Raw genomic sequence first — 13,198 nt, 5'->3', positions numbered from 1 at the left:
GGGTTTAATCCTCGGTACCTTAAGCTGGACGTGGTGGCACACGCTTGTAATCCCAGTACTTGGCAGGCTGAGACAGGAGGATCCTAGGTTTGTGGCCAACTTCAGCAACTTGTGAGATCCTCGGCAACTTAGTGAGACCCTGTTTCAAAATAAAGAATTAAAAAATCAGGCTGGTGGTGTAGCTCAGAGGTAGAATGCCCCTGGGTTCCATCCCCAGCACTATAAAAACAAAAACAAGCGAGGTAGGAATGGGGCCCTCATTGGGGGTGAAGATTCTCTAAGAGACGCGGCGTGGAGAGTTCTGTGAGATTATGAAGCTTCTGGACAGGAAGGGAGAAAAGAAGTCCTAGGTCCAGGGAGGAAAGCTACCGAACTCAGGGGAACTCAGGCCCATCTCTGCTGTCCTAACAAGTTGCTCTCCCTTGAGATGGGAAAGAGCAGTCCTGCAGCAGAGGCAGCGGGAGCAGCCAGGGGCTGCCAAGAGCAGGCAAGAACGAGACAGATCAGCGAGGTCCTGGGAAGACCCCTTTCTTTGTCTGGACCTCAGTTTTCTTCTCTGTGAAATAAAAAAGACTGGCTATAAATCCCCTCAGGCCCCTCCCCAACGTGAATTCTACGAGCCCACCAAGTGACGACAGCCCAAGAGCTAACCTGGAAATTAATAGTTCAAAGCCATCAAAAGCATCCCGCACCCTCAGGAGCTCCTCCCCTGAGTTGGGCAACCTACTGCACTGCTCACTTCCTCTGAGTTCTCGCCACCAGCACCCTGTCACTGGTACAGCTGCCCTCCTGGAGGTGACCCACAGGCTCAGAGCCCAGCATCCTGGTAAGTCTTGGAACACCCACCACCCTCCCACCACCTAGAATGCCTCTCCTGGCTCACGCTCCTCGCACCCAGCCTCATGCCGGGCGTCCACCTCCTCCCTTGGGGGCTCGCACTCTCACCTTCAGTCTCTTCAGCCTCCTGCTCTGGTCCTCCCTCTCTCCAAAGGGAGAACACCTGCCCCCTTCCTTCATCACCACAACAACCACCCACTCAGGGAAGCCCCAGCCCACCCTCTTCCCCTGACGTCCTCCCTGACTCAGCCAGCCTCCCTGCTCCGCTGAGCCCGGCTGTGAGGATGAGCTGGACGCTGGGCACTGCCCCTCCCCTGACTGAATGCAAGCACTGGTGAGCTGCATCTGTAGAGACGAGGACTATCAGAAAATGACTAGGTGCTTTGTTGTTGTTTAAAAGATTTCCTTAAATGGTTAGGCCCTTGCAAAATGGCCCTATGCTGCAGCATTTTTGTGTAATTCATTAGAATTCATCCCAGTCGTGGAGTCTCTGGACCACTTCGACTCACTAAGGGGCTGGCATTTTCGCTCAATTAGGGAAGTTCCCACGGGGTCACAGAGAACATGACTGGGTAGTCAGTAGAAGCCAGCCAGTTCAAGGGTGCTTGAGTGATCACTCCGGAAAGAGATGTTCCTCTAATTCTGGCTAAGGAATAACACAAGATAGCAAAGCACAAAATGTCAAGCAATATGTGTGAACTATGCTCAGGGTGACTCAAGAACTTAATTTGAAAATAAGGGTTTGGGAATGTAGCTCAGTGGTGGGGCATGCATTCAGCATGTGTGGGGCCAGTCCTCAACAAGAAAAAAAAAAAAAGGCAAATACTTAGCTTAAAATATGAGGTGTAATTGTTTTAAGAAGCAGCATTCTGAACTTAAAATACTGCAGCTGGAGTCCTGTATAGCTCTGTGCCTCATCGTAATCCTGGCTGCACCATTACAGGGCGTGTGAGATCCCGGGCTGGGAGCTGAGGCTCTCTGCCTCCGTCTTCTCCCCAGTAAACAGGGGTTAGTTGTAGACATTTGTAGTGACCAAGGGAGAGCACATACCTACGAGGCACAAAACAACCTGAACTGTGTCTTCTCCCTTTAGTCACTGACCCATCCCTCTAGATACTGTTAAATTAAAACACAAATAAATACTGACAGCAAATGTCCTCCCAGAACCCCGTGGCTGGAGACTCAAGCTGGAGCCTCCAACTGACCCCTGATGCCTGGGAGGATGACCTCACCCATCCACCCCGCCCCGTGTTCCGCAGCCCAGCAGAGCGCTGGGTTATAGAGAAGGAGGACTTACCTGGGGAACACACTTTGGCATGGCTGCCTTTTCTCCTCATCTGTTTCTCGCCATTGCTGAGGGTCTGCCCTCTGAGCTCTCTGCATCTGCCTTGCTCTGCATCCACTCCCAAAGGCAGGTCTTCCCTTGGCTCATTTGTCCCCTCAGAGCATCAGTCACGTGCTACCGCAGGTGACCCACCCTTGACCTCATGACTTCACTGCGCATAGCCCCGGCTCCCTGGGCACAGCTGCTCTTGACACAGGGCTGCAGAGCTGACTCTCAGGTCTTGCCGAGCACACGGGTCCAGCCAGCTGTGCCGCTTGCCTCTCCCTCTGTTTCCTGGTCCTTCTGGCCAGACAGGGCCCCACCCTCATCATCACCGCTTTCCAGGTCCCCTCCTGTGCTCTTGGCTTGCTGGGAAGGCAACTTGACTGGCCCCCATTGCTTATAGGGGAAAGTAATACCTTCTCAGAAAAGCGAGGGTTATGAGTTCCATCATACTTGGGGAGAAAGGGCATTATTCTTTCAGTTTCTCTTAATCCTGTTTAGCTTTTCTTAAATACATCATTAACAGTAACAGCAACCACCTTCTGCTAAAGAGAAAAGCTTCCGAGGGCTTTTCTCTGTTGTGCTCTGCTTTGCAAGGCCGTGTGCCTTTGCTTGATCTTTTTTTCAATTGAGATGAGATTCACCCACCACAAAGATCACCCATGTAAAGTGTACAATTCACAGACTTTTAGTATAATGTATGACGATTGCTACTAATTCCAGAATGTTTTCATCACCCCAAAAAGAAACCCTGTAACTCATTAACATTTCTCCCTCCCCCGAACCCCTGGCAACCACTAATCTACTTTCTGTCTACCATTTTGCCTATTCTGGTCATTTCCCATACAAGGAAACACACTTTTGTGTCTGGCTTTTTTCACTAAGAGTAATGTTGTCAAGGTTAATTCATGTGGTATCATGCGCCAGTATTTCATTCCTTCTTAGGGCTGAATATTATGATTATTACATTGTATGTACACGTTTCAATTTATTTATTCATTCATCGGGTGATGGAAATTTGGGTTGTTCTCAGCATTTGACTACTATGTTAAATGCTTCTATGTAATTCGTGTACAAGTTTTTATGTGAACATACATTTTCAATTCTCCTGGGAACATGGGAATCGCTGGGTGACATGTTTGACTTCATGAGCAAATGATAAACTGTTAACAGACGCCCCATTTACATCCCCATCAGCAATGGATGAGGATACTGGTGTCTCTACATCGTTCTTGTCCATTTGCTCTTTTCTTTTCTTTCTTTCTTTCTTTCTTTCTTTCTTTTCTTTTTTTTTTTGTTGTTGTTCTTACAAAACTGAGAGTTGAACCTAGGGGCATTCCACCTCTGAGGTACACCCCCCAGCCTATTTATTTATTTATTTATTTATTTATTTATTTATTTATTGGTGGTACTGGGGTTCCTGGAAACCCTTCTGCTTCTGGGCTACACTCCCAGACCTATTTTATATATATATATATTTTTTAAATTTGGAAACAGGGTCTCTTAAGCCAGCGCGGCTGGCTTCGAACCTGCATGATCCTCCTGTCTCCGCCTCCCAAGCGCAGGGATTACAAGTGTGCGCCACCACACCCGGCTTATTGTCCATTTTTTAAAAACTATTCCCAGCCTAATGAATGTGAAATGTTCTTTGGAACTTTTTACTTCCTCTTTCTTCTCTAACACTGGGTTCCATTTATGGGCTTTGATGTGGCTGTGGGAGAGTCATAATTTGCTATAAGGAAACAGCATGATGGTGTTCTATTTTGGGCTTTCATAGGACACTGATTCAGTGACTAGTTTGCTTTAGTCTACTTCTTCTTGGAAAACAGGAATAAGATTTCAGAGTGGGATAAGATTTACCCAGAAGCAGGATCCCACAGAGGTAGACTAAGGCTTGTGGAAAGAAGGAAGCCAGAGCTAGAGGAGGGCACACGCATGCAGGACAGGAAGGGTCCCCGCCAGGCTGGACAGCCACCAACCAAGAGCTGTGTGTCTCCACCTGTCTTCTCTGCTTCCTCCTGCCTCTGCCTCTTATTCTGGGGGCAAAATGCCAGCTCACCCCCACCTAATTGAATATGGCTGCTTGGAGCTCCCCAAATAATCTGTTATATCTCTACCCACTTGAAGAATTGGTCAACCACCAGCTTATTGTTTTTTTATTTCAGGTTACACAAATACTCCTAGATCAAATTTCCTTTCTCCCAAAAGAAAAATACTAGGGCTTTTTATTCCTTCTCCTTTCTTTTTTTTCCCCTTCCTTCCTTCCTTCTCTCTCTCTCTCTCTCTCTCTCTCTCATTTCTATTTTTTTACTCATGGGCATTCTACCTACAAGCAACATCCTCAGGCTTGTTTGTTTGTTTGTTTGTCTGTTTGTTTTGTGGCACTGGAGATTGGACCCAAGGGCATTCTACCTCTGAGCTACAACCCAAGCCCTATTTTATTTTTTATTTGAAAACATGTTCTCACTAAGCTGCTGATGCTATCTTCGAATGTGCAATCCTCCTGCCTCAGCCTCCCTAGTACTGAGATTATAGGCATGTGGCACCATGCCTAGCTTAATTTTTTAATTTTGAAATGGGATCTAAGTTGCTGAGGTCTCACCAATGCTGAGGCTAGCCTCACATCTGTGATCCTCCCATCTCTCAGCTTCTCAAATATTGGGATCACAGGCATGCACCACCATGCCTGAACCATTTGCAAATTTGAAGTGAAAATTACTTCCAGGTTACATGCAAGGCAGTACAGAGAATCCTTCTTATCCCAGTTTCTCATGTGAATGGACAAAAAATCAGAAGAGACCTTACTGCATAGTAACCCTTATCTCTTCTCCCCAGGCAGGATTTTAGATTCACCTCAAAAAATGGGATCATTTGACTTGGACAACTTTGAAGACTTGTACAGTGGGGATTTTAGTAATTATAGTTATAGCACTGGCCTGCCCTCTGTTCTATCGGATTCTGCCCCCTGCCGCCCAGAATCCCTGGATAGCAACAATTATGTTGTGGTCATCATCTATGTCCTGGTGTTCCTCCTGAGCCTGCTGGGAAACTCCCTGGTGATGTTGGTGGTCTTATACAGCCGAAGCACCTGCTCCGTCACCGACGTCTACCTGCTGAACCTGGCCATGGCCGATCTGCTCTTTGCTCTGACCTTGCCCATCTGGGCAGCCTCCAAGGTGAACGGCTGGACTTTCGGCACACCCCTGTGCAAGGTGGTCTCGTTCCTGAAGGAGGTCAACTTCTACAGCGGCATCCTGCTGCTGGCCTGCATCAGCGTGGACCGCTACCTGGCCATCGTCCACGCCACTCGCACACTGACCCAGAAACGACACTTGGTCAAGTTTGTGTGTCTAAACATGTGGCTGCTGTCTCTGATTCTGTCCCTGCCCATTTTAGTTTTCCGAAAGGCCTTCTTCCCACCCAATTTCAGCCCAGTGTGCTACGAGGACTTGGGTAACGGTACAGCAAAATGGCGGCTGGTGCTGCGGATCCTGCCCCAGACCTTCGGCTTCGTCCTGCCGCTGTTCGTCATGCTGTTCTGCTACGGCTTCACCCTGCACACGCTGTTCAAGGCCCACATGGGGCAGAAGCACCGGGCCATGCGCGTCATCTTCGCGGTCGTGCTTGTCTTCCTGCTCTGCTGGCTGCCTTACAACCTGGTCCTGGTCGCGGACACCCTCATGAGGACCCACGTGATCCAGGAGACCTGTGAGCGCCGCAGTGACATCGACCGGGCCCTGGACGCCACCGAGATCCTGGGCTTCCTCCACAGCTGCCTCAACCCCGTCATCTACGCGTTCATCGGACAGAAGTTTCGCCATGGGCTCCTCAAGATCATGGCTACCCATGGCCTGATCAGCAAGGAGTTCCTGCCCAAGGAAGGCAGGCCGTCCTTCATCGGCTCCTCCTCAGGGAACACTTCCACGACCCTCTGAGGCCACCTACCTCACCTCAGCCCCTTAGGGCTCCTTCCCCTCAGCATCCCACTCCCCTCAGCATCCCACTAGTGTTCATAGCAGCATTATTCATATAGGAAGATGGGAATATTGTCAGTATTCATCAATAAATCAATGGATTACCAAAATTGAAATATACATCAACGGGATGTTATTTGGTAATAAAAAGGAATAAAGTACTGATACATGTGACAAAGTGGATAAGCCTTGAAAGACATTATATGGTGTGAAATAGATATAATAGGGCAAATATTCAGGGCGTGGTGTCGTACGCTTGTAATCCCAGTACTTGGGAGGCTAAGCTATGAGGATTGCAGGTTCCAGGACAGCCTCAGCAAGTAGTGAGACTTTCATCAACCTAGTGAGATCTTGTTTCAGAATAAAAATAAAATAGGACTGGGGATATAGCTCAGATGTAGACTGTTTCTGGGTTCAATTTCTAGTGTCAAAAGAAGGAACAAATATTTTGTGATTCTGCATATATGAAGCACCCTGAATAGTCAAATTCACAGAGAGAAAGAATAGTGGTTTCCAGAGGCTGGGGTGGGGATAAGAAGAAGTTGCTATTTAATAGATACAGGATTTAAGTTTGAGATAATAAAAAAATTCTGAAGATAAACAGTAGTAATAGTTAAACAGTAACATGAAAGTACTTGATTCTGCTAAACTGTGCTTAAAAACGGCTAAAATGGGGGGGGGGGGCTCATTGGTAGAACACTTGCTCAGGCCTAAGGCCCTAAGTTTAATACCCAGCATCTAAAAACAGGAGAAGGGGAGTTAAAATGGTAAATGTTGTCATGTATATTTTAACCTCAATTTAAAAAAAAAAGAGAGACCTTAACCACTAAACTAATGCTGAAAATACCTGCCTAAAATTTCTTGTAAAAAGAAGTCATTAAATATCTTTTTTTGTAAAAACCACTTGTTATAGCTGGGCATGGTGGCACATGCTTGTAATCCCAGCGCTTGGGAGGCTGAGAAAGGAGGATCACACAGGTTCGAAGCCAGCCTCAGCTACTTAGTGAGGCTTTCAGCAACTTAGTGAGACCCTGTTTCCAAATAAAATATAAAAATAGGTCTGAGAATGTAGCCCGGAGGTAGCAAGCCCCTGGGTTTCATCCCTAGTACCACAAAAAGTAAATAAATAAATAAATAAATAAATAAATAAACCACTTGTTACTGAGTATTTATTTCATTATTTCTAACTTAAAGCATGCAAACTGCTATAGAGAGGTCAGGTGGGTGAACTGAAGTCCTGAGTGAGAGCCTTTTACGAAATCAATCCCTTTGCTCCACAGAGAGGGATTGGACGGAGGAGACTGGCCTGTCCCCTTATACCAAGCCCAGGCCTCCCGCTGCAGAACACTGCTCATGGGGAAAATGTTCTGTGATCCTCGGGTGCCCTCTGGTCCTTGGGTGAAGCAGCAGTCAGGAGCGCCAGGAGCAGGTCTTAGGAGGTGCAGAGCGTTAGGCAGCTCACGAGGTCAGCCCCACTGGGCATCCACCCGAAGGCAGCAAGCTTCACAGGACCTCAAGCAGAAGTTCCTGCGGGAGGGCCCCCTCACCCTCCACTCTCTCCAAAACACACTCGCCCTCACAGTCAGGGTGCAACAAGACAGCGCTAGTGGAGAATGGGGAAACAATTTGAAATCTGTCATGGGGGGGGGGGGGATGAATCATCCCTTCCATATTTATTGAGTGCCAGCTGTCCCAGGGGTTGAGATACAGCAGCGCCCAAAACAGAACTTGCCCTGGCTACACTCACATCCACCCGGCTGTCTCTGAAGGGTCTTTGTCAAGAGGGACTCTGAGCCAGGCATGGTGGCACATGCTTGTAATCCCAGCATTTGGGAAGCTGAGACAGGAGGATGGTGGCTCAAGGACAGCCTCAGCTACTTAGTGAGGCCCTTTGCAACTCAGTGAGACCCTGTTTCAAAATAAGGAATAAAAAACTAGGGCTGGGGTGTAGCTCGGAGGTAGAATGCCCCTGGGTTCCATCCCCAGTACCACAAGAAAGAAAGAAAGAAAGAAAGAAAGAAAGAAAGAAAGAAAGAAAGAAAGAAAGAAAGAAAGAAAGAAAGAAGGAAAGAAAGAAAGAAGGAAAGAAGGAAAGAAAGAAAGAAAGAAAGAAAGGGAGAGAAAGAGAGAGAGAGAGAGAGAAGGAAGGAAGGAAGGAAGGAAGGGACTCTGAGCAGCTTGCTAAGGAAGTAAGAAATCAAGAGAAGTTAGTCCCCACATTTACCAAGCCAATCCCTTCGTGTTAACAGCATCTTAGCGCTGAGTCAAGGAGGTACAGAGAGGCAGGAGCAAAGCCACGCTGGGCTGGAGGGCTCCAAGCAGGTCACCTCTGCTCACTGCTCAGGACAGTGCTTTTCCTACTGCACTCAGCCAACAGGACTGATTCAGCACTCTGGGTCCCTCGTTCAGGGCTCAGACTACACCAGGCTCTGTGCTCAACTCTGGAGCAGGCGTGACTCAGCGACTCCTGATTCAGCAGGCGGACCTGGATTTCTCAAACATTCAAGTTGCCAGAGGGGCCCATGGTGTTCTGCCTGGACAAGATGGATCCCTGAGCTAACTCTCCCAGGGAAGAGGCCAGAGTAATTTTTCGTTGTTCCAGGTCTCTGCTCTCTGCTCCTTTAACTAGCCCTGGAGGAAACAAGGTTCTCCAAGGAATTGGAGGATACGATGGACACGGAGCACATCAGGCTGAGACTGAATTGCACTTATGTGAACTCTGTTTCTCTCTCTCTCTCTCCCTCTCCCTCTCCCTCTCCCTCTCCCTCTCCCTCTCCCTCTCCCTCTCCCTCTCCCTCTCCCTCTCCCAAAAGAATCGTCTTAGCACAAATAGTTTATCAGCCAAGCCACCACTAGAACAGGGCAAATCTAGAGCTGCCTTTGACTCGTTCATTCCTTTTGCCTCCCACGTTCCTGGGCCCAAGTCCCACTGTCTAAGGGTCTGGCATTTCTCTCTCTAGATCTGTCTGCTCCAAACTGCCTTTCTTGCTTCCTAAATATGTTCCTCTACTTACGCCAACACCATCTGTCTTTTTTTAGCTGTCTCCCCAGGTTTACTATGTGTTGCCTCTCCGCACCCCAATCCTCTGTCGAATGGGCTCCCTTTACTCATTAAATCAAGACAGCCCCAGTCTATTTGAGGGGAACTTTAAGAAAGAAGCACCCCAGCTTACATGACACAGTCACACCCTCTGCATGCTGATCCACCTGGACAACCACCATCCCATCAAGAGCAGAGTCAAAAAGACCTAAAGGTCCCAGACCAAGCCTTTCTCTGTATAAGTGAGGAAACTGCAGCCTGAACCAAGCAATCTGGCCAAAACGTCATGGTTCAATAGTAACAGATAAAAAATTCCTACCTCAACTCATTTTTTGACAAACATCTTGCTTTTGTGACATGACATTTCAAGTACTTGCTAGATAGGTGGGAAATTACATGTATGACTTTCTCAGAGCATTGCATTCATGCTGGTAGGACCAATCTATTTTTCTGTGTTTGGACTCACTGGTGCCTGGAGCTGGGGTTACCGGGTCTCCGTCAAGTTGATGAAGAAGATCAGCAGAGGTTTAAGGGGACTCAGATGTGACAGCAGACTGAGACTGATTACTCTGTTCTGAGCTGGCAGGCAGCTCAGTTAAAAAGCTCATTAAAGCCCAACACAAGAGCCGGCGTGGTGGCGCACCCTTGTAATCCCAGCATTCGGGAGGTTGAGACCAGAGGATCATGGTTCGCAGACAGCCTCAGCTACTCAGTGAGGCCCTCCACAACTGAGTGCGATCCTGTTCCAAAATAAAGAATAAAAAATAGGACAGGGGTGTAGCTCGGAGGTCAAATGTCTCTGGGTTCCATCCCCAGACCCGCAAAAAATAAAAAATAAAAAGCCCAACACACAAGCCAGGCATGGTGGCTGAGACAGGAGGATCGCACAGGTTCAAAGCTAGCCTCAGCTACTTAGTGAGGCTCTCAGCAACTTAGTGACCCTGTTTACAAATAAAATATAAAATAGGTCTGGGAGTATAGCCCGGAGGTAGAAAGCCTCTGGGTTCCACCCCCAGTACCACAAAAAAAAAAAAAAAAAAAAAAAAAGCCCAACACAAAATCCAAAACTGAGCCCTTTACTGAGGACACATGCTTTATCAGTCAGGGCTCAATCCAAGAAGAAGAGATTTGATCGGGACTTAACACTACCCAGTTGTGGGAACTCATGAAACAGTCTGTCGGGCTATTGGCTTTGCTTCTGATGGGGGACCTGAAGCTGGAAGGACAAAAGGACATGAAGTGGGGAACAGCAGGGCAATCCGAAGCCCAGGAGACACCCTGAAACCGGCGCTGGCCAGAGGTCAAGGTGCGAGTGGCGTGCTGGAGAAGGCGGTGCCCTGCGTCATCATGAAAGTAGACAGGCAGCTGAGATGCCGCAGCACGGGCAGCTGCCCCACGCCAACAAGACAGGCCAGCAGTGCGGTGGCGTCTGACCTTGCAGGGCTTAGAAAGCATGCAGCTCCTGCTCCCCTCCCACCGTCCTGAGCTCACAGAACTCTCTGCTGGCCCACACCCACCTGGTAGTATGAAAGGAAGAGGATTTGGAGAAACTTCCATCTTGGCTAAGTTGATTCAATACAAACCCTACACACAAACACACACACACACACACACACACACACACAAGTGCAAACACTAAAGAAAGGGTTGTTTGCCACAAGTATTCAGTAGTGTTGGCTGAAGGGCAGAAGAAGAAAACTTCAGCAGTCAATAATTTTGAGGGCACCAACAATGTTGTGTGTGTGTGTGTGTGTGTGTGTGTGTGTGTGTGTTTACTGGGGACCGAACCCAAAGGCGTTCCACCCCCCTAGCCCTTTTTTATTTTTTGCTTTGAAACAGGGTCTTACTAGGTCGCTGAGACTGTCCTCGAAGCTGTCACCCTCCTCTCAGCCAGTGTCCTCCTTCTTAACCTATGTGATGAATGCCTAAGATTCACTGCACCGTTGTATTATTTAAGCTGTAAGTGTAAGTTTTTTGTGACCGGTAGAATGTATGCTATTCTCCATAAAAAATGTTTTAGCCATTAAAATAAGGAGAAAGTAATGAGAAGAACAAAGGGACAACTTGGTCACTGCACGGAGCCACTGCAGGGAGTCGCATCCAGGCTGTACAGTATGTGTTAGGGGTCGGAACTCACCAGATTATGATGGTATCATTCACATATAGTAAGTAGGTATGATAAATAGGCTTAATCTTCAGAGATAAATAGATACGATCTTTAGAGTAGACATCTTTTCTTTGTGGCACTAGGAATGCAACCCAGGGGCATTCTACCTCCGAGTTACACCCCCAGCCCCATTTTTTTATTCTTAATTTTGAAGCAGGGAGGTTCTCACTGAGTTGCAGAGGGCCTTACTAAGTAGCTGAGGCTGTCTTCGAACCTGCAGTCCTCCTGTCTCAGCCTCCCAAATGCTGGGATTACAAGAGTGTGCTTCACCATGCCCGGCCTAGAGAAGGCATCTTGATGATATTTTTTTTTTTCCTTCTGGTTCTAGGGATTGATTGAACTCAGGAGAATTTCAAATATCTAGCCCTCCCCCACTTTTTAAATTTTGGAATAGGGTCTCCCTAAATTGCTGAGGCTGGCCTTGAACCTTCGATCCTCCCAAATACTAGGATTACAGGCCGGCACCACTACATGTGGTAATGATGCCTATTTCAATGCACATGCTCTCTGATCTAAGAATTCTATTTCTAGAAATCTATCCTACAGAGATACCCACATAAGTGGACACGTGTACAGAATACTTATTACAGCACTATTGGTAAAAGTTGAAACTTAGAAGCAACAGCAATGTCCATCAATAGAAAAATAGTTAAACTGTGAAGGTTCATCCACACCAAGAAACGCTCTGAATGCAGTGGCTTAGAAACAACGTAAGGCCAGGCGTGGTGGCGCATGCTTGTAATCCCAGTGTTTAGTCAGATCACAGGTTCTCAGCCACTTAGTGAGGCCCTCCGCAACTTGGTGAGACCCTATTTTAAAATAAAGAATAAAAAATAGGATGGGGGGGGTGTGACTAGGAGGAAGAATTTCCCCTAGGTTCAATCTCCAGTACAGGAGGAGGAGGAGGAGGAGGAGGAGGAGGAGGAGGAGGAGGAGGAGGAGGAGGAGGAAGAGGAAGAAAAAAGAAGAAGAGATGAGGTTTAAAGTAGCTTGCTGAATGAAAGTAGCTGGAACAGAAGGCCTTGTGTTGAGTCTATTTACATAAAATGTTGGGTAAGGCAGGAGGCAGAAAGCTGATGAGTAGTTGCTGGGGCAGGCAGGGGTGGGGGAGTTGGCTGCAAGCATGCACAAGGAGTCTCTGCAGTGATGGAAATATTCTAAATTTGGATTGTGGTGATTTTGCCCAACTGTGTAAATTCACTAAAAAATCATTGGCTCATGCTATAGTTTTAAATATCTATTCAAAACTCACGTTGAGGCCAGGTGTGGTGGCGCACGCTTGGAATCCCAGCATTCGGGAGGTGGAGATGGAGAATTGCGATTCACCAACAGCCTCAGCTACTTAGTGAGGCCCTTCACAACTCAGCAAGACCCTGTTTCAAAAATAAAAAAAAGACGGCTGGGCGTGGTGGCACACGCTTGTAATCCCCGCGCTTGGGAGGAGGAGACAGGAGGATCGCACAGGTTCGAAGCCAGCCACGCTGGCTTAAGAGACCCTGTTTCCAAAAATAAAAAAGTATAAAATAGGTCTGGGAGTGTAGCCCGAGGTACAAGGGCTTCCAGGAACCCCAGTACCACCGAAAATAAATAAATAAATAGATAAATAAATAAATAAATAAATAAATAAATAAAATAGGGCTGGGGATGTAGCTCAGAGGTTCAATGCCCCTGGGTTCCATACCCGATACAAAAAAAATAAATAAATAAAAACTCACGTTGAAATTTCATTGCTATTGTAACTGTACTAAGAGGTAGGACCTTTAAGAGGCAATTAGGTGAGAAAGGGCACTAGTCTCATGAATGGATTAATACCATTATCTTGGGAGGAGTTTGCTGTCACTGGAGCTCATAAT

General features: G+C 47.4%; 1 protein-coding gene across 1 annotated transcript; it reads left to right on the top strand.

Annotated features, from left to right (window-relative positions):
* Nucleotides 1-5,025: 5,025 nt before the first annotated feature.
* On the top strand, nt 5,026-6,099 carry LOC308258646 (C-X-C chemokine receptor type 2-like; the record flags this gene model as incomplete). The annotated part of the gene is made up of 1 exon (XM_080689328.1): nt 5,026-6,099. One exon carries the CDS (start codon nt 5,026-5,028, stop codon nt 6,097-6,099), a length of 1,074 nt encoding a protein of 357 aa, XP_080545454.1.
* Nucleotides 6,100-13,198: the final 7,099 nt, after the last annotated feature.

Source organism: Muscardinus avellanarius, assembly GCF_963383645.1.
Source record: "Muscardinus avellanarius genome assembly, chromosome: 2".
Taxonomy (NCBI): Eukaryota; Metazoa; Chordata; class Mammalia; order Rodentia; family Gliridae; genus Muscardinus; species Muscardinus avellanarius.
The sequence above is the reverse complement of the archived record's forward strand: the minus strand, read 5'-3'. Positions and strand labels throughout refer to the sequence as shown.